This window comes from Pholis gunnellus, assembly GCF_910591455.1.
Source record: "Pholis gunnellus genome assembly, chromosome: 4".
Taxonomy (NCBI): Eukaryota; Metazoa; Chordata; class Actinopteri; order Perciformes; family Pholidae; genus Pholis; species Pholis gunnellus.
Genome location: NC_136530.1, coordinates 20,875,495 through 20,903,436, shown reverse-complemented (window position 1 = coordinate 20,903,436; position 27,942 = coordinate 20,875,495). Strand labels below are relative to the sequence as shown.

At 41.3% G+C, this 27,942-nt stretch overlaps 2 protein-coding genes across 2 annotated transcripts; both read right to left on the bottom strand.

Annotated features, from left to right (window-relative positions):
- Positions 1 to 9,445: 9,445 nt before the first annotated feature.
- Positions 9,446 to 12,205, bottom strand: LOC306694910 (chymotrypsin-like elastase family member 3B; the record flags this gene model as incomplete). Its single annotated transcript, XM_079157963.1, has 8 exons — positions 9,446 to 9,601; positions 9,698 to 9,840; positions 10,556 to 10,745; positions 10,880 to 10,902; positions 11,056 to 11,153; positions 11,250 to 11,347; positions 11,722 to 11,810; positions 12,169 to 12,205. The coding sequence occupies 8 exons, from the start codon at positions 12,203 to 12,205 to the stop codon at positions 9,446 to 9,448; spliced, it is 834 nt and encodes a 277-aa protein (XP_079014089.1).
- Positions 12,206 to 13,176: 971 nt separating this feature from the next.
- Positions 13,177 to 26,308, bottom strand: LOC306694909 (uncharacterized protein; the record flags this gene model as incomplete). Its single annotated transcript, XM_079157962.1, has 22 exons — positions 13,177 to 13,509; positions 13,888 to 14,000; positions 14,284 to 14,439; positions 14,716 to 14,881; positions 15,644 to 15,780; positions 15,868 to 15,947; positions 16,011 to 16,254; positions 16,725 to 16,861; positions 16,956 to 17,064; positions 17,179 to 17,268; positions 18,410 to 18,528; positions 21,604 to 21,665; positions 21,784 to 21,896; positions 22,339 to 22,494; positions 22,669 to 22,843; positions 23,434 to 23,570; positions 23,669 to 23,748; positions 23,836 to 24,079; positions 25,002 to 25,135; positions 25,261 to 25,369; positions 25,760 to 25,849; positions 26,204 to 26,308. 22 exons carry the CDS (start codon positions 26,306 to 26,308, stop codon positions 13,419 to 13,421), a joined length of 2,847 nt encoding a protein of 948 aa, XP_079014088.1. The 3' UTR covers positions 13,177 to 13,418.
- Between the last annotated feature and the right edge of the window lie 1,634 nt (positions 26,309 to 27,942).

Here is a 27,942-nt window from a genome sequence, read left to right as displayed (position 1 = left end):
GCCCGCTTCACGCTCAGTGGGAAATATTGCATCTCATCATCGTGGTTAGCAAGACCAAACACTTTAGAAACACATTTCTCAAATCAAACACTATAGAAATGATCCCTGAAAATATAGTCTTAACAATCTTATGGCTGAAAACAGTAAGTCATTCACAGGACAATAATTCCCTCTGAGGGTTCCTCTCTGCCATCAACAAGCTCCTCCTCGTCCTGCATCTCATCCAGTCATGTGTGTTTATGTAAATTACACAATATTTCACAGCTAATCTCTGCATGACTCTGACAGCACAGCGGTGATACAAAGAGATATCAGGTACAATAAAAAAAAAGACATAAAGGTCTATGGTAACAAAGTGAGAAAATAAAAGTTACAACTGACTGCATTTAATAAAGGTTCCAAAAAATAGAAACACACAAGGCTAATTTCACCCTTTAACAGGAAGCATTCTCACAGGCCATATAAATGTTGATCCCATTCGAAGCATGCCAACTTTCAGAAAGCACAGCGGTGATACGAAGAGATCACAGTTCCGTTTTTCTCATACTGCACGCTCACTAAGATAGCAAGCCTGCAGTTTAAGTACTTCAGAGATCCTACAGCATCGTCCTCCTTTACTGGGACCCCAAAAAGAGGAATTTTAGAAAGCTTTCAATTAAAAATGAATATTTGTACTAAGATGAGAGTCCACAATACCTTTTACATTTTAAACATTAAGCAGAACATCCTTTGTCGCAAAATATTATGGACCAAGTCAAAGAAAAGCCATATTACAGTATGTCTAAAAAGTTTAAGTATTGTATATTGAAAAAAGTCATATAAAGTATGTCCAAAAAGTTTTTGCCAAATCCATGCAGCATAGCTAAATTACAGCTAGCTGGCTAACCTTAGCTTGCTTGCTCGCTAACATTGTAGCTAGCAAAATATGAATTACTTCACAAGCTAAAAAAGTCATAGTTTAGCTTTAGCATGTCGAATAAAGTAATAAATAAGTCACAGTATAGCATATTGAATAAAGTCATAGTAGGCCTATATTATGTCAAAAAAAGTCATAGTAGTAAAATGTAAATTGGGTAATCTTTTCTTCCAATCAGAGCGGTGAAACGTGCCACGCAAACAAAAAATAATTAATAGAAAGACTTATTATTATTATTTGTCTTAATAACTATTAACCACCAAATACTTCAGTTCAAAACAGTTTTAAGGTCTTAAATCCATCAACTGACTAATTCCCAAACTCAGGAGCAGGTGAGATTGGATGTTGCTATAGTTACCATCAAGTACACGGGATGCAATATATTAGCATTTGAATATGAATTTGCAAACATAGACAGCTTATTAACTTAAAAGGAGAATTTGTTGAGTTACTTGCAACAGCTTAAACTTTTGTTCTGACTTGTGACTCTGCAAAGCAATAGACACATTTTATTTGTAATATACTGGGTTATTTCATTACTGCTAACGGGTCATAATGTGTGGAGTTTTGTGAAAACTGTGCCATGGAAAACATAGTGAACGCTGGACTAGCAAATAGTGAATCCCTAAAAGAAGACATTATCTGCCCTTGAGAATAGAATAGAATGCTGGATGGAACATGCACTGTTCTGTGACTCGAATAAATTAGAATGTTGACGTGTCATCTTATGTATGAAGCCAGGTGCTTGTGCAAATTAAACTCAGTATCTTCCAAAACTTTACAGAGGACAGCCGGACAGCTCTGAGGCTCTGAGGTAGGCCGTGGGAAAACAACTGCTCATAATTTATAGTACAGTTTTATTTTATTTGACTGTGGTCAGGCTTCCTGGGGGGCTCCCTGTTGACGTGAAGGTCTATCATCCGGTAGCTGGCTTCTCGGAGCCATGCTGACGGTGAGTGTTTGAACTGGGGGGAAGACTCAGTCGAGCTCTTGAGTCCTGCCAGTGTTAGCTCGCTGTGTGGGGCAAGCCGCAGGCTGCCGTCAGCAGAGTGTAAAGATGGTCGGCCAGTTTTCAGTGCTACCTGGGGGCAGGAAGTCTTTGTGCCAGTCTGCCTCAGAGCTCACTTCAAGCTTCCCGTGGGTCTGATGTAGGATGCTGTGGTAAGATACTTGCACCAAACTCCTGTTGTGTAAACCAGTAGCATATCTGACCTGTAACTTTGGATTCAGAATAGACTTTGAGTGCTACCACTTTTTGTTATTTGGCTCAGGATGTTTGGTGCCACCATACTGATTTTAGGATTACCAAATCCCTCCTTGAATATCAAATTGTTCACATTGATTATTTACTTAGTAGAATAAAAAAGAGCTTAGCTTACAGGACAGAAAGGGAAATGTAGACATCTTTATTTAAAAAATATAATGAAATTAAATGTATTATAGTCGTCATTATATACATATGAAATTCAAGCTCTGCATTTAACCAATCCCTAGCATATTGGGAGCAGTGGGCTGGGTTTAGTGTCTTGCTCAGGTATACTTCGGCACAGGACATGTAGCAGCCAAGGATGAAACCGCCGGCCTTGCGGTTACCGGACGACCCTCTCTACCCAATGAGCCACGGTATTTATAATCACACAGTTGTAGAAATGTTGTATAGTATGGAAAAAAAACAACTCCATAGAGGACAGCTGGACAGCTCTGAGGTAGGCCGCAGCATATTTTCAGAACTGCCCCCAGGTAGTAGCTGGCTTCTCGGAGCCATGCTGACGGTGAGTGTTTGAACTGGGGGGAAGACTCAGTCGCGCTCTTGAGTCCTGCCAGTGATAGGTCACTGTGTGGCTTAGCTCACTGTTAGGGGGCAAGCCGCAGGCTGCCGTCAGCAGAGTGTAAAGATGGTCGGCCAGTTTTCAGTGCTACCTGGGGGCAGGAAGTCTTTGTGCCAGTCTGCCTCAGAGCTCACTTCAAGCTTCCCGTGGGTCTGATGTAGGATGCTGTGGTAAGATACTTGCACCAAACTCCTGTCGTGTAAACCAGTAGCATATCTGACCTGTAACTTTGGATTCAGAATAGACTTTGAGTGCTACCACTTTTTGTTATTTGGCTCAGGATGTTTGGTGCCACCATACTGATTTTAGGATTACCAAATCCCTCCTTGAATATCAAATTGTTCACATTGATTATTTACTTAGTAGAATAAAAAAGAGCTTAGCTTACAGGACAGAAAGGGAAATGTAGACATCTTTATTTAAAAAATATAATGAAATTAAATGTATTATAGTCGTCATTATATACATATGAAATTCAAGCTCTGCATTTAACCAATCCCTAGCATATTGGGAGCAGTGGGCTGGGTTTAGTGTCTTGCTCAGGTATACTTCGGCACAGGACATGTAACAACCAAGGATGAAACCGCCGGCCTTGCGGTTACCGGACGACCCTCTCTACCCAATGAGCCACGGTATTTATAATCACACAGTTGTAGAAATGTTGTATAGTATGGAAAAAAACAACTCCATAGAGGACAGCTGGACAGCTCTGAGGTAGGCCGCAGCATATTTTCAGAACTGCCCCCAGGTAGTAGCTGGCTTCTCGGAGCCATGCTGACGGTGAGTGTTTGAACTGGGGGGAAGACTCAGTCGCGCTCTTGAGTCCTGCCAGTGATAGGTCACTGTGTGGCTTAGCTCACTGTTAGGGGGCAAGCCGCAGGCTGCCGTCAGCAGAGTGTAAAGATGGTCGGCCAGTTTTCAGTGCTACCTGGGGGCAGGAAGTCTTTGTGCCAGTCTGCCTCAGAGCTCACTTCAAGCTTCCCGTGGGTCTGATGTAGGATGCTGTGGTAAGATACTTGCACCAAACTCCTGTTGTGTAAACCAGTAGCATATCTGACCTGTAACTTTGGATTCAGAATAGACTTTGAGTGCTACCACTTTTTGTTATTTGGCTCAGGATGTTTGGTGCCACCATACTGATTTTAGGATTACCAAATCCCTCCTTGAATATCAAATTGTTCACATTGATTATTTACTTAGTAGAATAAAAAAGAGCTTAGCTTACAGGACAGAAAGGGAAATGTAGACATCTTTATTTAAAAAATATAATGAAATTAAATGTATTATAGTCGTCATTATATACATATGAAATTCAAGCTCTGCATTTAACCAATCCCTGGCATATTGGGAGCAGTGGGCTGGGTTTAGTGTCTTGCTCAGGTATACTTCGGCACAGGACATGTAGCAGCCAAGGATGAAACCGCCGGCCTTGCGGTTACCGGACGACCCTCTCTACCCAATGAGCCACGGTATTTATAATCACACAGTTGTAGAAATGTTGTATAGTATGAAAAAAAAAACAACTCCATAGAGGACAGCTGGACAGCTCTGAGGTAGGCCGCAGCATATTTTCAGAACTGCCCCCAGGTAGTAGCTGGCTTCTCGGAGCCATGCTGACGGTGAGTGTTTGAACTGGGGGGAAGACTCAGTCGCGCTCTTGAGTCCTGCCAGTGATAGGTCACTGTGTGGCTTAGCTCACTGTTAGGGGGCAAGCCGCAGGCTGCCGTCAGCAGAGTGTAAAGATGGTCGGCCAGTTTTCAGTGCTACCTGGGGGCAGGAAGTCTTTGTGCCAGTCTGCCTCAGAGCTCACTTCAAGCTTCCCGTGGGTCTGATGTAGGATGCTGTGGTAAGATACTTGCACCAAACTCCTGTTGTGTAAACCAGTAGCATATCTGACCTGTAACTTTGGATTCAGAATAGACTTTGAGTGCTACCACTTTTTGTTATTTGGCTCAGGATGTTTGGTGCCACCATACTGATTTTAGGATTACCAAATCCCTCCTTGAATATCAAATTGTTCACATTGATTATTTACTTAGTAGAATAAAAAAGAGCTTAGCTTACAGGACAGAAAGGGAAATGTAGACATCTTTATTTAAAAAATATAATGAAATTAAATGTATTATAGTCGTCATTATATACATATGAAATTCAAGCTCTGCATTTAACCAATCCCTAGCATATTGGGAGCAGTGGGCTGGGTTTAGTGTCTTGCTCAGGTATACTTCGGCACAGGACATGTAGCAGCCAAGGATGAAACCGCTGGCCTTGCGGTTACCGGACGACCCTCTCTACCCAATGAGCCACGGTATTTATAATCACACAGTTGTAGAAATGTTGTATAGTATGGAAAAAAAACAACTCCATAGAGGACAGCTGGACAGCTCTGAGGTAGGCCGCAGCATATTTTCAGAACTGCCCCCAGGTAGTAGCTGGCTTCTCGGAGCCATGCTGACGGTGAGTGTTTGAACTGGGGGGAAGACTCAGTCGCGCTCTTGAGTCCTGCCAGTGATAGGTCACTGTGTGGCTTAGCTCACTGTTAGGGGGCAAGCCGCAGGCTGCCGTCAGCAGAGTGTAAAGATGGTCGGCCAGTTTTCAGTGCTACCTGGGGGCAGGAAGTCTTTGTGCCAGTCTGCCTCAGAGCTCACTTCAAGCTTCCCGTGGGTCTGATGTAGGATGCTGTGGTAAGATACTTGCACCAAACTCCTGTTGTGTAAACCAGTAGCATATCTGACCTGTAACTTTGGATTCAGAATAGACTTTGAGTGCTACCACTTTTTGTTATTTGGCTCAGGATGTTTGGTGCCACCATACTGATTTTAGGATTACCAAATCCCTCCTTGAATATCAAATTGTTCACATTGATTATTTACTTAGTAGAATAAAAAAGAGCTTAGCTTACAGGACAGAAAGGGAAATGTAGACATCTTTATTTAAAAAATATAATGAAATTAAATGTATTATAGTCGTCATTATATACATATGAAATTCAAGCTCTGCATTTAACCAATCCCTGGCATATTGGGAGCAGTGGGCTGGGTTTAGTGTCTTGCTCAGGTATACTTCGGCACAGGACATGTAGCAGCCAAGGATGAAACCGCCGGCCTTGCGGTTACCGGACGACCCTCTCTACCCAATGAGCCACGGTATTTATAATCACACAGTTGTAGAAATGTTGTATAGTATGAAAAAAAAAACAACTCCATAGAGGACAGCTGGACAGCTCTGAGGTAGGCCGCAGCATATTTTCAGAACTGCCCCCAGGTAGTAGCTGGCTTCTCGGAGCCATGCTGACGGTGAGTGTTTGAACTGGGGGGAAGACTCAGTCGCGCTCTTGAGTCCTGCCAGTGATAGGTCACTGTGTGGCTTAGCTCACTGTTAGGGGGCAAGCCGCAGGCTGCCGTCAGCAGAGTGTAAAGATGGTCGGCCAGTTTTCAGTGCTACCTGGGGGCAGGAAGTCTTTGTGCCAGTCTGCCTCAGAGCTCACTTCAAGCTTCCCGTGGGTCTGATGTAGGATGCTGTGGTAAGATACTTGCACCAAACTCCTGTTGTGTAAACCAGTAGCATATCTGACCTGTAACTTTGGATTCAGAATAGACTTTGAGTGCTACCACTTTTTGTTATTTGGCTCAGGATGTTTGGTGCCACCATACTGATTTTAGGATTACCAAATCCCTCCTTGAATATCAAATTGTTCACATTGATTATTTACTTAGTAGAATAAAAAAGAGCTTAGCTTACAGGACAGAAAGGGAAATGTAGACATCTTTATTTAAAAAATATAATGAAATTAAATGTATTATAGTCGTCATTATATACATATGAAATTCAAGCTCTGCATTTAACCAATCCCTAGCATATTGGGAGCAGTGGGCTGGGTTTAGTGTCTTGCTCAGGTATACTTCGGCACAGGACATGTAGCAGCCAAGGATGAAACCGCTGGCCTTGCGGTTACCGGACGACCCTCTCTACCCAATGAGCCACGGTATTTATAATCACACAGTTGTAGAAATGTTGTATAGTATGGAAAAAAAACAACTCCATAGAGGACAGCTGGACAGCTCTGAGGTAGGCCGCAGCATATTTTCAGAATTGCCCCCAGGTAGTAGCTGGCTTCTCGGAGCCATGCTGACGGTGAGTGTTTGAACTGGGGGGAAGACTCAGTCGCGCTCTTGAGTCCTGCCAGTGATAGGTCACTGTGTGGCTTAGCTCACTGTTAGGGGGCAAGCCGCAGGCTGCCGTCAGCAGAGTGTAAAGATGGTCGGACAGTTTTCAGTGCTACCTGGGGGCAGGAAGTCTTTGTGCCAGTCTGCCTCAGAGCTCACTTCAAGCTTCCCGTGGGTCTGATGTAGGATGCTGTGGTAAGATACTTGCACCAAACTCCTGTCGTGTAAACCAGTAGCATATCTGACCTGTAACTTTGGATTCAGAATAGACTTTGAGTGCTACCACTTTTTGTTTTTTGGCTCAGGATGCCTTGATTTTTGTACAATTACACTTGTTTTAACTTATATTCAGGAGGTTTTCATGTCACATAAACATGAGCAGCCTCCCCTCTCCAACCCAAACACATTAACCAACGTACCTGTAGTGTTACCTCAACAATTATGGATATAATAGAATAAAAATAAATACAATGAAATAAATGAAAGGAAATAAAGGAAAAAAGAGAGTTCTGTCATCGCCTGTATTAATAGAGAGCTGGCCAACCAGATTTTAACTTGAGTTTTGTTCAAAAGGCAAATTATTATTTCACTTTTGTTATGACTGCGAGTCATAATATAGGATTTTATATGCTGTTTGCCTCCCTGCCTGAGGTTGGGGCTGTGGAGTGTGACAGTTTTCTGTGTATCCTGTAGGTGACCGGTGATTGGACGGGGGACTCATGAGGCGGGACATAAGAAGGCACCTGATGAGGCCGGCCGTCTCTCTCTCTTCTCTCCGACTCCCAAACGGACCGTGCTGCATCGGAAACAGATCGGGGCGACCGCCCTAGTACATTCTATAAACAGTCCCTGTAGTGGTAGGGGTGAGCCGCTCTTTTGTTTACTCTGTTTTCTCCTGTTTTGGGTAGGGAGTTAGGGAAGCTGCCTGTCTTTTCTTTTGTTCAGTTTGGTTAGGTTAGATAGTTGATTAACGAAGCTTGTTTTGTTTATTATTTTGGGCCAGGCTCACCCTGACGTATGACCAATGGCGTCACTAATAAATATCATGGACTGAACATTGGGATAACTGGTCGTTCTTGGGAGTGGGAGAGAGAGAGGAAGTCCTTATACTGTGTTGCGTCCAGGTTCCCCTAGACCGGGCGTAACACTTTTCACAATAAAATGAACGAATGTGAAAAGCAAATTCCTTCTTTAAGCTGAAAAGGACAATTTGTCCGAAGAAGAATGTAATAGATTTCTTTTTTTCTGCATTGTAACATAAATGTACATTATTTCTGCTCTTGAGAAACATTTTAAGAACTCCAATATGTTGATACTCTTTGAAAAAAACCTGCTTTTTGTGTGCTGCCAACCTAAAGTCCTCACGTGAAGTCATTCGATCAGAGGAAACGCTTCGTCAGGCTTCACGTGACGAGTATGTTGTTTGAAATTCTGCCTCAAGTTAGTGTGAGTGTGTGTGTGTGTGTGTGTGTGTGTGTGTGTGTGTGTGTGTGTGTGTGTCCAGTTTGTCTTACACTCATACGTTTTGATTCCAAACTGGTGAAATAAATATATTTATCCCCAAAATACACGTAATAAGTGTGTCCTAGATGTCTTTCATAGAGCAATAACATGTTGTTGGAGCGAGATGTGATGGAGTAAAGCCCTCAGAGAAGGTATCCATGGCAACACTTTGTGTGAAGCATCACTTCTCAGAAGCTGTGAGCTGCACAGCTCGTCACGAGCATCCCTCCAACACAAGACGGTTCTCGAGCCCAGTAGCATTTCAGTCCTCCTCCTGACCCGGCCACACGCATCCACGACGAGCCAAACAGATCACAGAGAGACCTGTGTTGTTAAAAAGTGAGCACTCAGGAGCTGTTAATGCAACTCTGTGGTGTCGTCTACTGGAGATGGTCCTGGTCCTATACTTGTAAGATCATAGGAAGCTACACACAGAGGGTTAATCAGTGCAACAGCTGATCCAGAATAGTCATGGTAACACAGTTTTGCATGGTTCGTACTACCTGTCGACGGAGCTCTCTGCAGCGGCTGAGTCAGAGTCTGAGGAAAGAAGCAAAAGGAGGGCTGAGATGTTGCTTAATTCACATCTCAAACTGATTCTCCATGTGGATCACATCATCAGGCGCCTATCAATAGAGTTTGTGGAGAGGCAGCTGTGTTTTCATGACGAATTATAATCAGTGAGTGCACTTGAGAGCGGTGACTCCCAACCTCGGGGTCGGCCGGGACATCCCCAACACTGATGAAGACAAGTCTTCTTCTGCTTATTTAAAGTGTTGCATGTCCGAATAAAAGTAAGAGGAGGAGTTGCCCCAAAGGGGGGAGGAGTCATCAAACATTTTATAGGCGAGGAAAAAGTTAAGTGTATTTGGCATATGTATTCTATATATTTTTTAAAAACAGGAAAACACAAAGTTAACTAGAAAAAGTTTTTTTTATATTTTTTTTATTCACAGGGGTTTTTCTCACTTGAAGACCCAACCAGACTACATCTGCAAAATGTGTAATCCAAAACCTGAGACCTATTGAGGCTACGTCTCATGTCTGTATTTCTCCCATGACTGACTGTTAGCTTGCCAATGCATTTTGTCGGTGTTGCATTTTCGATTGGCGACGAAGCTGTTCACGCCCTGCACGTACCACCTGCCATCGCCGCCCCTGCAGTTCAGAGGGCCTCCTGAATCGCCCTGAGGAGACAGGCAGAAGACAAGTGCATGGCATCAGACTGACAAAGAGCGAATCTGCGGTTGTTATCGCGTTGGGATGGAGGGAGCGGTGCATACATGGCAGCCAGAGCGGATGTCACCGCCAGCGCAGATCATTGTGGGTTTCACATTGCTCGACCACCAGCCTTTGCTGCTGCAGATGCTGTGGCTGACCACAGGGAGGAGAGCCTGCTGGAGCTTGGAGGCAATGGGACCCCCATCTGCAGGTAGAAAGATTAAAAAAAACGCAGAGCATCGTCAGGTGGTGTCACATGACGCTTGAGGAGACGCCATCACATTAGCTTCATGGTTCTAAAGTGACTTTGTAATGCTGAGATGACAGGAAGTCAACAAAATAAAATAAAACTTCCTCCGCACATCATCAGAACTTTTATAGTTTCAATATTGTTACGGTGTTTATTATTTGTGATCTTCGCGTGTATCCCTCTACAAAAAAACTATTAATCCCAATTCCCAAAATGTCCAACTATTCCTTTAAAGCGTCCCACGATAATATTGCACGACAATTACTCTCTAATATAATCAATATAATTAGTATAAGCCCAGACGCCAAGCTCATGAATGGTAACCTTCCCAATAGCAGCTACTTTGGGGACAAATGTGTTTTATTTGAATTGAATAATTTTATGGGGAGAAAGGAGAAAGTATGTTTGAATTTAATTTTTTTTGGCCAAAAAGTTATTGTGCTGTTGGCTTTGTGGTTTCTGTAAATCCTGCTTTTACGAGACCATGCCCAGAGGCCCACTATCTCATAACAATGTCAACATGATCGCAAATCGGATCCCACATCTGCCATCTTACGTTTCCGTTTAACTTCAGACCACTTCTCATTCATTCCTGCACTGCTGAGCTGTCTCGTGCTTGGAGTCACACCGTCGCATTGAATCAGTGTGTCGCCACATTTCAAACACTCACTGTCCATTCTTCCCCAGCCAGTGACGTAGCAAGGGTCGTCGTGGGGAGCGACCTCTCCGCTCACCGGCACACAGGGGAGCTGCACCTTGTCGTTGAGAACGACAGGCGAGGACAGTTTGATCATCGCAATGTCATTACTGAACACAGTAAACAACAACAAAATCATGTTGGAAATCATGGAAAGAGAGAACTCCAAAATGTGATCCAGAAATAAATATCATAGACTTGAAACCTTTTTCCCCAAACACAGGAAAGGGAAATGTCTCAAATGAACAACTCAATAAGTTATATTATGCATTTTAGAACCGTTACAAGCCAACCAACCATCTGCCCCAAGGCCAACAAATCTGCAGCTTTAAACGGGTGATAGAAATGTCACTGTCCTGGTGTAAAACTATATGCTGCACAGCTATTTGTTTTTATTCGAAACATAAGTTGAAAACTGCTGTATAGAGGAGATGTATTCACTCACCCACAAGACACGCATTTATCATTTCAGCCAGGGTGAACCACGAACTTCTCCACACTTCTAATCTGCTCATAGCCCTCCTCTTTGGTGAGGTCATACTCGCCCATTACCACGCGGTAGGTGTGCGATCTGACACACAGATAGACAGATATGTGTGTAAAGACAAACTTTAGATGTAACCGTCATCTGACATCATGAGATGAAATAGAGTAAACTGTGATTCACCCGATGCAGTGACCAGCAGTCATGACCCAGTTGGGAGCGAGCAGGGTGCCTCCGCAGGTTTGATGGTACGTTGAGCCGCTGAGATACTGCAGAGAGATCTGAGAATAGAGCAGCAGAGTCAGACACTGCAGTGGTGGAAAGAAACTAAATACATTAACTCAAGTACTGTACTTAAGTACAAGTTTGAGACACGTTACGGGAGTCTTCCCAATTGCTGCTACTTTACTTAACTTTACTTTACTTTAACTATAACTATTACTAGTCACTAGTTAACTTTAAAAAATTGACATGAAGAATACGCAAAATGTATTGTTTAATATGCAATGATGAAGATTAAACCAGTGGTCTCAAACCGTTTGGCTTGTAGCTCTTATAAAAGAAGAAAGCAGTGCGAGTTCTCAGCAGTTCCACGAAGTAACTTGCTCCCTAAACCTCTCACAATGTTTACTTTTAACGATTAATATTAACTCACCTGCCAGGGCCAGCTGTAGGGTCGAGCATCTTTCCCGTTCACAACACGGGCCACAGAGGGCTCATAGGTGGGTGTGCCACACCCGTGAGCTGCGCCACAGAAAGAACTGGATGTTACAAAGCCTGATACAACTCTGCTCTGATACTTAAAGCTGTAACACCATCTGTAACTCCAATTATGACCTCAGCACTATGCACAGTTCTCTGTGATTGGGTCGCTTTTTCTGTGCCAACTTTAGGGGGGAAACAAATTGTTGTTTGCTCCAGCAAGTTTCATATTGAAAGGTATTGTTGTGGTGTGAAAGACGTCAGCTTTCTGACCAACACATTGTTTTCATGGGATATAATGAGGATAAGACAAATACAGAACAACTCTAGACTAATCCTTTGACTCTAACGCTGAAAGAAGAAGCGATGCCCCTCTTCATATCAGACAGACAGTCCTTACGTAATCCCTCCAGAGCCAGAAGTTTATGCAACTTCATTACTTAATTAATCCACTACATCTCAGACACAAATATTGTACGTTTTACTCGTTTTACACTACATTTATTTTAGTTACTTTTCACAAATATTTTTTTAATTCTCTTTCTGTCCAGTGAAAACCATATATCCCAAAATGTGGCAATTTGAATGCAAATGCCATTTATGAGTTGAGCAAATTCTCCTTTCTTCTTAAGCTAAATGAACTATTTGAAAAGCCTCTTGGATCAGCTGGGAAATGCAACGTCACAACTGAAAACAGGGCTGTTTTTCTGCGCTCATGAAAAGTTGACTTTTTAGAGATGCAAGGTTTTCACAGGAGAGCGAACACTACAAACATACGATGATCCTGTAGAATATGATGTATGCTGTAGATTAAACTACTTTAAGTTCATCTTGCTGACAATACTTACATACTTTCACTGAAGTAAGGTTCTGAATGCAGGACTTTTATTTGAAATATTTTCACAGTGTGGTATTAGTAGTTACCGCAGTTTCATGAAGCGTCGCAGAGCTACTGTGGCCTTCAGGTAACGTAAAAAAGTGAAAGGATCTCTCTAGGGCGAGTGTTTAGTTTGTCTGTTCTGGGCTACTGAAGAAACATGGCGGACTGTGAAGAGGACCCCCTCCCTGCGTAGATATGAAGGGCTACCACAACCACAACGACTCTTAGTTTCAGGAGATTATACACTAATGAAAACATAAAGTATTATATTATTTTTCTGCTATAGATCCCCCAAAATTATACATACTGTCCCTGTAAATCTGAATACTTCCACCTAGTTATGTCTGATATACTGCATGTTAGTAGTACTACATTTTGTTGTTTGGTTAAATCTTGTGTTTTGTTATGGATGTGAAGCATTGTAGGCCTTGGGACGCAAGACACAAACATATATTGATAATAAAGTGAAATCAAATGAAATCAAACCTCATAAATACTTCAAAGATCCTTTATTGATTTCGACGGTTGCACTCCAATTTTAGTTTGTTCGTTAATAAGATGCTAACGGCTGCAGAAGTCTTTGGAAAACTCAAAAAGCGTCATTGGATGGCTTGAATCTTCTATTTCACAAGTTGTTATTATTTAGTATCAATATTTATTTTATTCTTTGCAGGACAAGTTATTCATTTGACTGACTGTTAATTTAAAAGATTTGCAAGAAACCCATGCTTTGGTGTTTTTCTCCAAAGTCTGTGTCCTTGACACCTCCATCAGGGAAATGTGTCCAGCAGGCGCAGGTGGAAAGAACAAAGTCTTTCCAAGATCTCCTCCAGGGTGGCAGGAGGAGCCAAAACACACAGCCTGTGAGGGAGAAGTACCACACAAAACAGAGTATTAACATATGCACGTGTCAGAAGGCAGACACTACTTAGGTACTTTTAGGACATCAGTCTTGATACACACACACACACACACACACACACACACACACACACACACAGTTTTTGTTACTGAGGTCCTGATAGTGAGATCCTGTGGTGTCTCAGCATTAGTCAGATAGCAGCAATTATGGAATAGGTTTTAATAATAAGTCATATAATCAATGACGCTAATAATCACAAATCAATCACATTCCTAAAATGTCCTTGTTTACAAACTTTCAAACAAAAAATTCAGTGTCCTCTCTTTTAAAAAAAAACTGAAATAACTCCCACTCACACATGCTGCTGTTTTTCTTACCTGATGTGGTAGTTTGGATCTTCTTGCCCATTCTCACAGCCGGCACCCAAACACACACCTTCCTCCTCCAGTAACCTTTGACAATAAAGCACATCTGGCTCCACTCCTAACATCTGAGGTTAAAAACAGTGCCTCCATTCAAATTACTGCTACAATTACAGCTTTTCCATGTTTAATATGGGATCTTATGCACAACATTGGTTCATATTAAATTATGTTTCCTTTTACCAGTGATAACTGTGACTTTAGAAATAAAGAATGAAATAAATCATCAATTGTTTTGCTTTTTTAATCAGTATATAGCCTGTTTCTTAACACATATTACTTATGTAAACAACGTCAGAAAACATTTAAGAATTTAAAGATTTAAAGCATTATTTTGTTATCTTTACTCACCTTAGCCTCGTTTAACATCTTAGGTGGTAAATTCAGACAGGGATAGAGAAAGACGCCTCCCATCGCTGGTTGGCAGTTCATCCCTGGTAGATCATTAAGGAACTCACAAGCACGCTGGGCATTCTGGGATAGAGTCCTCTGAGAGTGAAGAATCTCCTTCAGTTGAGAAAAAAAGGACAAGCTAGGCCTGGGTGGTCCCCAAAAGAAAACTCCATTGACAGTAACTCAAAGTTGCATTAATTCATATTTAACAACAACTCCATTGAAAGGAGTATTTTAACCCAACTTTTTCAGTCCCCCACAGCTCAGTACAGAGCGTCTTGGCACCTTTCTGCTCATTTTCCCCCGCAGCTTTACTGACATTCATTGTACACTGGCTGCTCAGCAGCAAACAGACAAAGTTAGTGACTAGCTGGTGAACATATTGTATACCTGTGAGTACGTTTCATAGGAAGGATCTCCAGGAGTGGGTGGATTGACCATGACCTCAAGAGCAAGCTGTGGTATAACTGCAGGGCTGTAAGGGGCATTTTTTAAATGCTTTTTCACTGCTGGGTCCATGTTAATTACCTCCTGATAGCCTCCTCTCAGACCAGACCTAAACACATGGATGAGTACAATGAGTACAATGGCTCTACAGTCACCTGACCTCATTGACACCAGGCATTAAGGTAGGCATAACATGTCTTAGTTTATGTTGACTTTCTTGATTTATAGGCCTCACCCAGACTTTGATGTTTCCTAAATCTTAACCAGTTGATTTGGCTAAACACAACCGTATAATCAGTAACCATGCTTTAGTTACAACCAAGGTATATGTATTACATGGAAAACAAATGAATGTTCACTCAACCTTCTTTAACATATTGAGAAAAAAAGTGTTATATAATAATATATGTCATTTTTAGGTGACAAGGTTAGTCATTTTCTTCCTTATTCTCTCCCTTTTCTTATTAGTAATTAAGAGTAATCCAGCTTTGTAAAGCGTAGTTAGCACCAAATTTTTTGTTTAAGTTGGTACAGTTCAACTTGCAAGGCACTGTGTTCACCTTAATCCACCAAGAGCAACTCTGTCTGTTCCTATCCAAACACGCCTCTGACAGTCAATTTGAGTTCAGCCTGAAAAAACGTTCAAACATTTTTTGGGGGATCTAAGTATAGCAAAGGCTAGACCCATCGGTGACCCCAACACAGCCAATGTAGTGTCACATCGGCCCAGTCGCCTGGAAAAAATGTGACATTGTGCGTTTGTGCAAACCACAGATGTGATGTAGTATATCGAGCGACCGTTGTTGAAAGTTACCCATGGAGTACAGTAGAGGGCTTAGCCTGAGCGAGTTAGAACATCAGTGATACTCACTCTCCCATCAAGGCACTGGATAAAGAGTGGAAAGATATCAACTCCACTGTCTCTGAGTACTCTTTCCCCATGTCAAACAGGACTCTCTTGTAGGAAATGAACTCTTTCTCCAGTCCATACACACTGTCCTGGTACACCTAGAAGGTTCAAGAAGACATGAAAAAAGGGGAGCTTGTTTTTGAACAACTTTTAGATCTCAGTTTCCTCGTGTAGCTTGCAATCACCTCATCAGCCAACAAAACGAGGCCCTCGGTTGCAGCAAATCGAATCACTTCCTCTATTGTTTTCCTGTCTTGCACATGACCTATAGAAGGAGAAATAATAATGAGTATGAGAGATTATAGTGGCTGCTGTGTGTGTAGTTTACCTGTGGGGTTTCCTGGGTTGCTGATGTAAATGGCTCTGGGTTCGCAGAGCTCCCTTGCGTTCTTCAAAGCTCGATGCAGCTCGTCCAGGTCTACAGCCCAGCCTCGGTCCTTCATCAGCTGGTATGGCACCAGAGTCAACCCGTTGTCATCCAGCAGCGCTGGCAGGGTGTGTCGGCAGGGCATCGGGGTCAAAACGCCTGTCTGAGTCTTCCCCTCCTCACTGGCCATCAGGTGCAAAATCATCTAACAAGATGAATAAGAATACAATAAGGAACATGCAAAAATGTATGCTTTTATTCCACATTGGTGGTACTTTCTTGCATTGAGGATAAGAGTGTTCAACTTATTTTGTTTACTTTTACTGTGTCCATTAATATTTAAATGAATATTCTGACTTTTCATGTAGTAGTGCCATCATTAGATCGTAATTGAAATTGATCCAATATCTTTGTTTGACAAAATACCTGCAAAGCTAACTATATTCCCCTGGACCATCTGTATTTTGCATTTAATGCTAATTAGCACATGCTAACACACTAAACTAAGACTGTGAACATAGCAAACATCGGCATATAGGCATTGCCATTGTGAGGATGTTCGCATGCTGACGGTTGCATGGCTGTAAACTCAGTTCCTAAACTGATGTAATGGACAATCCAGAGGTGTGTTACACCGTTACTAATCCTACTCCAAACAATAGTTTTTCTTCGTACCATCAAAGACTTCTGGGAACCATTAGAGAAGATTATATCCTCTGGGTGTGAACTCACTCCACCATCTCGCCTCATGATGAACTCTGCAACACTTTTGAGGACATATGGTATCCCACAGGAGGTTGTAGAGTATGAGCCTGGCATCCACAAAGTAGATAGATCAGCGATTAAAGCAGAGGTGCCAGTCAAAGGGACAAATGTTTTCAACAAACAAATATGATTCATTCTCACCCACACTCCCTCCAGGGCAGACCCCCAGAAGCTGCTGTGCCCTCTGCTTGACATCCAGAGGAAGGCTTTCGTCTTTGAGGAGCTCGGGGTAAATACACACCGCCAAGACCTGGGATGATAGACATTCTCAGTTTGTAGCTGTCACACTGATTCCCTTGAGGGTCAGGAAAGCAGGTACAGCAAGTATATACACACACGCGCTGGTAAATAATAAAACACGAACCTGCCGAACAAATGAGATGGGTGCCATCCCTGCCCTGTGGGGATCCCCTGAACTGACATCAATCACCTGCCGGAAGGGTTTCTGCCCTCCCTGAAAAAAAACAGTACGGGTTAGTTATAAGGTTGTAAATCAACTCATCATTCTCACGTATACTTTCTGGTAATTAGTTGATGACTCTTTTTCCACAGTGAATGTGTGACCAAAACTAAATAAATATCGAAGCTATCAAAGACACTGGGTTTAATGATCGATAAGGGGAGGAAAGTCCACTTTGTCCAGATTATCAAATCTGCTTTGAGGTCTCAACATAATCGTCAAACTGCAAAAATAAAGCTCCTTACAACACTCCCAATTGACAGCGTTGCTAATTCTTTGTTGGGTGTGTTCCGCTAACCCAGTCTGCTCCTGGCTTGTGTACCGTCACATTCAAATTCAGGCTAACCCAGCAACGGGAGGTCAGTGACTATTGTGCTGACATCTTTACAGAGACCTGGGTTGGGACGAGTGGAGACAGACTCTGTGTTTACATCAATGACGCTTGGAACATTGTCGAAGTTGATGGACAATATTTCCCTGATGTTTAATTTCTAATGTTAAAATGCCGGCCATAATATCAGCCTAGAAAATTGTTTTGGTGCTGCTGTTATCATTTCTCCTGATACGAATAAAAAAAAAAAAATGCAAGACAGGATCCACTATTGTCTTTGTTTTGTCCTGATTGTCTTGTGTAGCATTAATGGACTAGCCCACAACTGTATTTCATTGCGCAGCCGTGTGTTGCAGAATGACAATAAATGATCCAACCTTTTACCTTGAAAGTCCACAAAGCAGCCTTTAGGATAATTAATGAAAGAGTTGATGGTAGTATTGGCTGACATCACTTAAAGGTATAGCATGCAGCATTTTCTTTAAAAAAAAACAATGTATAGACTCATACAAAAAGAATCCCTCTCAATCATCACAGATGACCCATTAAAAGTGTGGCGTGGCTGTAGGTCGTTTCACACTGCAACAATAATCCAATAATACAACATGTATAGAATATACGTGTTATGTGCTTTTACATGGAAATGTTGCTAAAGAAAGGATATGAATTTGTCTTCCACCACTGCTGATTCAGTTATTCGTTAGAGACACAAACACACCCTTTTTCTGCAACCTTTTTCCTAAAAGATAACATTTCTTTTGATTGAATGTGATTAGTTCAAGGTGTATCACACCTTTGATTTACCTGTTTAATCTCCTCTCTGATGCGTGCAGCAAGACTCTGCAGGCTCGTTGGGGCTCTGATCCGGCGCACCGTGGGGTTAACCTCCTGCACGGAACTCATCTCTGTCTGACCGATGATGTCTCAATGAGAAGATCGAAGCTCACACAAGGTTGTTGTTTTTTGGCGTTAATGCGCCGCTTCTTTGACTTTACCTAACGACTGGCTCAGTAACTGTTATCTATCTGACTCGTGGTGAGACGCCACAGGATCTCACTATTAGGAACTCATTAACCAACACTCACAGAACACAAGAGATTGGATTTTCTTCAGTTCACGCAGATTTATTTGCATCACAAAGTATACAAGTAAACCGAGCTGTCCGGAGTCAACTAACTTCACAATAGAATTGTTCATTACTTTATACCTCCATTCTACCCTAAGTCTCCCCCTCTTCGGAGATGTCCTCCTCCTCCTCTGAACTTTCACCGAGACAAGTCACACTGTGTACCTCGGCCAAGTCATAACAGAGCGTTTTATGATCAACCACCGTCTCCTTCCCAACTCGTCTTCTCCTGATTTCGCTTCTGGCCGCCCGTCACAGCGACCGGCTCCCGTTCTTGCACTGCGTTAGAAATCTTGCACTACTTGTTTATCTACGTCAGGGGTCGGCAACCTTTACTATCCAAAGAGCCATTTTGCCCTATTTTAGACCAAATAAAATTTGTCTGGAGCCTCAAAAGCTATTTTATATCAAATTTCTAGCCACATATCAAGCATTCAGGTAAGCCAGCATCGTTGGCAGTGAAAGCAAATTAATACGTCCACGCAGAATTAAACTCTCTATTTTCCTCCGTGAGTTTACTCCTTTTGGATTTATCCATCGATAATTTACCGAGGGTGGAGGTCTGCAAATCATGATCAATCACTTAGAAAAAAAGGCAAGCTACGGAATAAGATGCAAGTGGCGGACCGCAGCCGTTCTTGAATTTATTACTATTTTGCTCGACAGGGTTCGAATCCAGGTTGATGCGATCTTTCCATAAATATATTTTCTTCAATGTATTTCTTCATACGTGGCTGTGATGTAGTGCTCACTTATAAAATCGTAATCCCCGCAATATATATGAGATGTCGCATTTAGATCTCCAGCAATATGTTTGTGAATGTTTGACGAATCTGGCAACAGAGGCAGAAAACAGCTGCTGCTGTTACGCGAACACAACACACGCACGGAAGGGAACCAGTAGGTTTGAAAACCAGTAGGACCGGCACCCACTGCATGCCCAGTATACGTGAATAGTCACGTGATATTCGTTTTCAGGCAGTTAAGTCTGGACAGGATGGAGATCATCTCGAAAACAATGCTTAAACGCCGTGTGGACAGAGGACTCAGGGAGCCGCAACAGAAGGGCCAAAGAGCCGCATGCGGCTCCGGAGCCGCAGGTTGCCGACCCCTGATCTACGTCATCCCCCCTCTATCTTCACCCGGGCTCCAGGGCTGCTATTGGAGACTCCCTGTCTCAGCGACGTGAATAACATATGACAATGATACAGACCAATATCACAGTATGAATGTGAATATACATGGATACATTTCAAACTATGGATATGATTGATTTTACACAAATATATTTCAAGACACTCACACATTTTTCTCCCACAATGGTTTGAGGAAATACAGCACTATACAAGCACATAAGCAGATATTAAAAATATGAAGGTCTGCATTCATTTTCTTTGAGACAACTTTGGCTGGGATTGTCCCAGAAACACCAATTAGGCAAAATGATAAGGGTGTACATGTCTGTAGATAATCTTGAGACTTAAATCAGTGAGTAATTACAACAGACCAGTTATTGAAAGTTTAGTATACATTTTAAATTAAGGGTTAAATAAATGTTCTGGATACAAAAGCAATTATTTGCAGTGCATAATAAATGTACATAAGTAGACCAAATATACTTAAATAAAAGTATAAAAGTAAAGCACATAAAATCAGATTTCCAGTGCACCCCAGGATACTATAGAATAGACACTACTTTATTAAAAGAATACATTTAATACATGGAGAGAACTACGCTTTTCGCATATTGCTTCATCAGATTTGCTTTGTGCTTGATTTCCATCATGTGTGCCTTTAAATAATCAGGTGCTCATTAGCAGAGAATCCCTACAGGTTCACATTCCCCAAAGCACACAATTAGCATCAATATATACTTAAAGTATCAAAAGCTAAATTATGCATTTTGCAGAATACCTCTTTTCAGAATTTCCTCTGATTGTACTTCTGTGTTTCCTCAGTGATTTCCTGTTTTGTCACACATGTAGAGAAACGCCCTGCCCACTATCACACCACATTTGGGATCAATCAGATGAAAATTACGTGAGTTCAGGTGAATCATATCACATTTGGCCTGTAATTTAGGGGGTTTGTCAGAATATCTGTCAGTTTAACCACTTTTGCAGTAAAATATACAATAACCAATTTCATATGTGGGAGACCTAGGAGAGTATGGTAAAAATGATTGATAACTTTGTTCTCTCTGTGGTAGGGGTTCTCAAAAACTAGAGAGACTGGAGAGGTGGTGCATGCAAACCGCATGAACACACAGTGTGAGTGTCAAGTGGAAGTATAAAGTATCAAGTAAAGTACCTCAACATTAAAATACAGTATTGAGTAAATGTATTCAGTTACTTTCCACCACTTTGTTCCAGACTAATACAAACATATATTTAATAGAGTGCTAATTTTTAAAGACATTCGTGGTCTCCAGAGGATGAATCCCACTGACTCTTCCTCCAGTGCCACCATGGGGTTGACATTTCTGTTGTTTTTACTGAAATATGACAACAACTATTGAATGGTTTTCTATGAACTTTGTTGAGACAATGCGTTTGTGTTAATTAGATTAGATAGTTTAGATTTGTTTCTATAAATGTGTTATTCTTCTGTTTTAGCTGATGGTGGATAACAATCTGTTTATTAAGGGTTAAGAATTTTAAGATTCTTTTATTTGCAGAAGAAAAAATTGTTTTTGCTTGTTTCATGTCTAAAAGCATATAAATCAGTCACAGTACAGTCAAAGTATTTTGGGAAAAAATGTGAAGCAAAGAAACAAAGTAAAGGATCGACACTTGAGTTGAGGATCCGTCCTTCGACACAGGGGGGTACATGTTGGGTCACAAAATGTCCCCCATGTCTCCATCCTTCATACGCCTGTCAGGGTGAGGAGGTGTGTCCATGAAGGTAAAAGGAGCCGAGGCCAGCCAGGACCTCCTCCAGGGTGTCAGGAAGAACAAGGATACATAACCTAAGACACAAAAAAACCCCACAATATTTAGTTTTGAGGAAATAAAATATACTCGAATAATCTGCCAAACTTCATGTCTCTCACCTCAGATGGTGGTTGCCAGTTGTTTCACCATACTGACACCCTGCTCCTAAACACACACCCTTATCTTCTAGTAACATCTGACAATACAGAACATCTGCCTCCACCTCCAATATCTAAAAGCAGAGATGAGAATATTTTCAGTAACTTGTTATTGCTGTAATTGACAGAATGTTTTTTCTCAGAGCTCGTAGTTACTGGAAAATGAATGTGATGAGTCGATATTGAATGCTAACTAACTTCATATGTTAACTGTACTGTCTTAAAAACAGCAATTTGACTACCTGCTGGGAAGCACCGAGAGTCACACCAATGTGTATTGATTTAATTGTAAAGATAGAGTTTGCTGTAATGGATTAAGTCAAGAAAATTTTTCATATCGAAATGGATGGAAATTTGACATGACAGGCTGCATAGGAGGCCAAGAGTACCAACCACTACTACGCGCTTTAAAGAATAGTTGGCAGTAATACAAATTGAATAAAGCTCCTTGTAAAATTTCAGTGTCACCACATTGCACTACATTTCGTTACATGACGGTTGCTAATAATTTTCCACCTTGGCCTTCTCTATGATGTCAGATGTTAAATGCAGGCGGGGATAAAGGTAGATTCCCCCCATCGCTGGCTGACAGCTCATTCCTGGTAGCTCATTCAGGAACTCCTGAGCCCGCTGAGCATTCTGGGACAAAGTAGCCCGAGTGAGGAGAATCTCCTTAAAAAAAAAAAAAATGAAAAGAAATAGATCAAACTTCATATTGTAAGTGGTAATGCAACACAGGACAATCATTTATACTGTCTGTCTGAGCGAAAGAAGCAGGAAAATGAGCGTTGATGCGAGACTCTAAAAATCTTTTGTAAGCCCAAAGAGGTGCTGCAGATGTCTCACCTGAGTGTATGTGTCAAAGGAAAGGTCCCCCGGTTGTGGTGGGTTGACCATGAGATCCAAAGCAAGCTGTCCTGTGACTGGAGTACTGATATCAGTACACAACATAGTATCAACAAAATGCATCACCTCTGGGTCAATGTTGACCAGCTCCATGTATCCCGCCCTCAGGCCGCACCTGAGACACAGATACAGAAGTTATTTGGTTTCTTGTTAAGTTGAATGTTTGATTTTGTTGTGTGTGTTGGGTCATGATAGTTTCAGCAGCACTACTTTTCCATTTTCTGGAAATTCTTTTTAAATTTGAACTATTATTCAAATATTTACTCTTGTGTGTGACCTGAGCTGCATGGGCAGTCGAGGGTTGTGTGGTTGTGTGGCCTGAAGTTCAGTCTTTGCCTGTCTACGAAATCATTTTTTTTAAATGTGGGAACTACTTATCAGCTTAAGTGCCTTCCATTCTCGGGAGATCAAATATCAAAGCATTATGATCACGGTCAATTCCACCTACATGATACGTCAATCAGCCAATGAAAATAGTCTCCAACAAATACGCTATTACCTCCCATTTGAGTAACATGTGTTAAAAACTATAAAGCTACACAAAATATTAATTTGGGAGCTTTTTTATTTTTAAGGATTTACATCTTCAGTTTGAATGGTTGAAGTTACCTGTTGTTGTATGATGCTGTCAGCAAACACAATAGCAAAATACTATCAAAATGCCAGATAAGTGCACAAAATGCAAGCATGAGAGACAGAACTCACTCTCCCATCTGGGCATTGGATAAAGAGTGGAAGGAGACCAACTGCACTGTCTCCGAGTACTCCATGTCCATCTCAAACAGGACTCTCTTATAGGAGATAAACTCTCGGCCCTCTCCATACACACTGTCCTGGTACACCTGGAGTGCAGAGAAAAGGAATCGATAGATGATGAAAGACTGTGCGAGCAATGGGCTTACATATAAAATCCCAATCTGAAGATACAGTTTGTGATCACCTCATCAACCAACAGCAAGAGTCTCTCAGCAGCTGCAAACTGAATCACTTCCTTTATTGATTTCCAGTCCTGCACATGACCTAGGGAGACAAACAGCAGCATACACAGTGATGAAACCAAGGACGTTTAAACAGATGGCTTTAATATAGTTACTATGTGTAGTGTACCTGTGGGGTTTCCTGGGTTGCTGATGTAAATGGCTCTGGGTTCACAGCGTCCCCTTGCGGTCTTCAAAGCTCGATGCAGCTCGTCCAGGTCCACAGCCCAGCCTCGGTCCTCCATCAACTGGTGTGGCACCAGTGTCACCCCGGCCTCATCCAGAAGTGCTGGCAGGGTGTGTGGGCAGGGCATCGGGGTCAAAACGCCTGTCTGGGTCTCCTCTTCCCCATTGGCCAGCAGCTTCACAACCACCTTAACACACAACAGATCAACCAAACGTACCATATATTTATTCATTGTTCAGTTGTTCCATAATTTTAACATTCTGAGCTTTAAAGAATCATTCTAGTTAGTAACAACGTGTCTTATTTTGAGGAGTTTGGGCCAATATTTCTATCAGTTATGACATTTTAACTAAGGCAATAATTACTAAGCTGTATGAATTCCAACAGGTCAAGAAACACAAGCGGTCGGAAGATCAAACTGTCCGTTATAAACATCCACCACGGTGTACAGCCTGACTTCCTGGTTCAACTTTGACCTGCCATTCTTGTGGTAAGTGGTCATACTTTTTCTGTATGCCTGTCTTTAAAAGATTCAATGTTTTGTCCCATGCTCAAACTGTAACTAGTTGCAGTGGAATGAGGCTAGTGTGAGATAAATGATAACGATTATAAGAGTAAAAAACTATAAAAGTATTAGGTAGAAAAGTGTTTTAATGTTTATTGAACCGTCATGTAGGTTGGCTGTGCAGTTTTTCAGAAAATTTTAAATTATATTTTTGTATTAAATGTACATATGTCACAGTTGTAAGACAAACTACATCTACAGTGCAAATATGCAGGATTTACAGAACAAAACATGTTAATTTTGAGAATCTACAAAGGTCAAAGTCCCCCCTGAGGAGAGAATCTCTCTGTGTTGGACATTGCCAATTCTTCCTATGTTTGTTCTCAAGATTTTGTTCATCTATCATTGAAATGTTGATGTCTGAACAAATGATAGCCTTGCCAGTACCAGAGCACTTTAAAACTGATTGAACTTTAGTTCTCGGTGAGTACAGTGTTCCCATAACTCGGAAATTATGGTCAGAATAATCCTTTAACGTCCATATGTGTCAGAGTGTATCTGGACAATGAGTAGTGGTGATACAAGTAATAAAAGATGTTTATACCATCAGGGCCTTTTGAAAACCAGCAGAAATGAAGACGTCTTTGGCGTATGAAGGCACTCCACCGTCTCGTCTCATGATGAACTCAGCAATGCTTTGCCTTACATGAAGCATGCCAGAGGAGGCTGTGTAGGAACCTGTGGGTGGATCAATCATTGGATATGCTACTGTGTTTTTCAACAGTTGGTAATTAAAATGCAAGTAAGTCATGTTTTTAAAAGTCTGACACATTGTACAGAAACAGCCTCTCTCCAGTCCTCACCTACGCTTCCTCCATCGCAGGCCTCCAGGAGCCTCCGAGCCCTCTGCCTGACATCCAGAGGAAAAGATTTTTCTTCCAGCAGCTGAGGGAGCAGACACACTGCCAAGACCTGAGGAAATAGGCTGGACTTATGGCAATAAGTTACAGAATATTTATATAACTTTGCTTGAATGTACCTTGCTGAAAAGAGTATCAAAGTCAAGAAATCTGCAGCACAGAGAACATGGTTACAAAAAATACAACACAAACTTAAATTAACGTACCTAAATAGAATATGAAGAGAGTAATCAAGGATCGACAAAACATGTGTGATCAGAAGGATAATGTCAAATGTATAACATAACAGTTTGTCATTATGCCATTACAATGACTACAACAAATATCTATAAATGAATGTAATATAATTATTGAAAATAAATACGTGAAATGGATAGATTCAAAACACAGATCACCAACATTATTTAGAAAATTTGAAAAATGTAAATGACCTGAAACTAACCTGGTGAACAAATGTATTTGGTTTCATTCCTGCTCTGTGGGGATCACCTGAGCTGACATCAATCACCTCTTTAAAGGGTTTCAGCGCCCCCTGCAGGACAACATATTGATGCAGGAAAGCATTAGGTAGTTTATTATGCCACCTTTAAACTATACAGTATAGAAATTAATTGTGGTTTGTTACTTTGGAATGAATCAGTTGCTTATTATAAACTAGACATTCATGATGATAAACAGGTATTTCATTGGTTTGATGGAAGTTGCTTTGACACATAGACTCCACATCTTAGCTTAAATACCACAATGTAAGTGGTATGAGAAGTTAGAAGTAAATCTTTCACTTTGTTTTACATTCTTCCATTTTCAAAAAATGCATCTATGTCTCCAGTATATACACACACTGAATGTGAAGCTGGATAAATAAAGATAGATTATTGGCACTTACCAGTGTGATGTCCTGTGTGATGTGTGCAGCCAGAATCTGCAGTCGACTGTGTGGTGACACTCTAATCCCCCTCACCCTGGGATTCACACGTTGCAGTGAACACATTGTCGCCTTAAACTACCGACTATAATTTGGGGAGATGGTCAAACAGACACCTGAGAGGTTTTAGTCAAAGTGGCAAAATGTGGAAATACACCCTTCTGGGAGACTCTTCTTACAAGCAGTGTCATCCAGCTCTCCTGTTTGATGAGTAATCATTCATGCTCATTTTCAGCTGCACTTCAGTAAACCAACTGATTTCTAAGGTGGACTTTGCACGTGAAACCTCTCCAGAAAACTCTTATATCACAGAAACAAAATTAAGATGTAAAATGTGCCTCCACTGAACCTCGACTGCACCTCCACTGATTTGTTGGTATGTGACATGATGCTTTAAAAACAAGCATCTTTTTGAGCTCCATCAACAAACATTTCAGATTTTTTATAATTTGGACATCTTTAAATAAATAGAAATGAGTTGCAATAAACTGTTACTGTGAAAAGAAGAAAGATGATTTCCGAATAAATTGTGGTTTAAAAACCTATTGGATTATTTCAGAAATTCATGGTTATAGGGTATTCATATCATTATTTATTATCCAACAGTCATGAGTCAGCAATATGGTCCAGCCTAAAATATATTTTTTTAGACAAAAATTCTGATTAAAAGGGCTGGATTGAACTCTCGATTGTAATTAGTCTAATGTTGTGCTAAGGTTTAATCTGTTAAAACATATCTTGGGTAGTTGAAATAATAATAGTAAATGTTATTTATATAGCACTTTTCAAAACGAGCTGCAATTACAAAATGCTTTAAAACGGCATAAAAAAGAACATGGGTTAGAATACAACGTCAGATACATACAGTCGAGCACAACATATATATTCCAAACTACAGGTAGCCTACAAATGTAACAGGATGTAGCTATTTCTGTGACTTCCTGTGTATTGCCGCCTGCTCTCGTCCACTTTCCAGGTGTGGCGCAATTTATCGTCAACGAGCCCAATTAAGCAGCAGCCCAATCACCTGTGTCTGTGAGGCAGGGTGAGAGCTGTACTGGAGCTAAACTTCAGGCAGAAGCGGGGATGGGACCGCTGTTTTATTCCTATGAAGTCCTTAATAAGTTCAAATCTTCGTTTACCACCTGCTTGAGGCAGTACATTGATCCACAGAAGGTACATACGTGTGTTTGGCTTGTTATTGCAGTATATATTGATGCAGGTTGTGCAGGTGTTGGTGCTAATCGCAATTAGCGTGCTAGCAAGCTAGCGTCATTATAGCACCAGTAACAGTAACCTAGTTAGTTGAGTGTGAGCTAACAGCTAACTGGCTAACTTGTTAAGAGACAAGCTAAAACCTAATTGCTCAAAATTTAGATAACATTTAAGTGTATTTTCATTAAGTTTAAGTGACTGAAGAGATGGACATTATAGCTCATTAACTTCTGACCATCTATTCTAGCATCAACCTGGAGTTCAGCCAGTTCAGCTCATGCTCCAGGATAAACACCACGGACCTGTGAGTACTAACTAACTAATGTTGAACTAGCATTTAGTTTATGGAGCAAATGCTAAACCCAAGTGTTAAATCAAACAAAGTTAATGATTGCATGCATATCTTTAAACTCAACTAAAAATAAAAAGATTTGAGTCAGCGAAGTTATTAAAATATTCCACCTGTAACGTTATGTCAGCCCTGC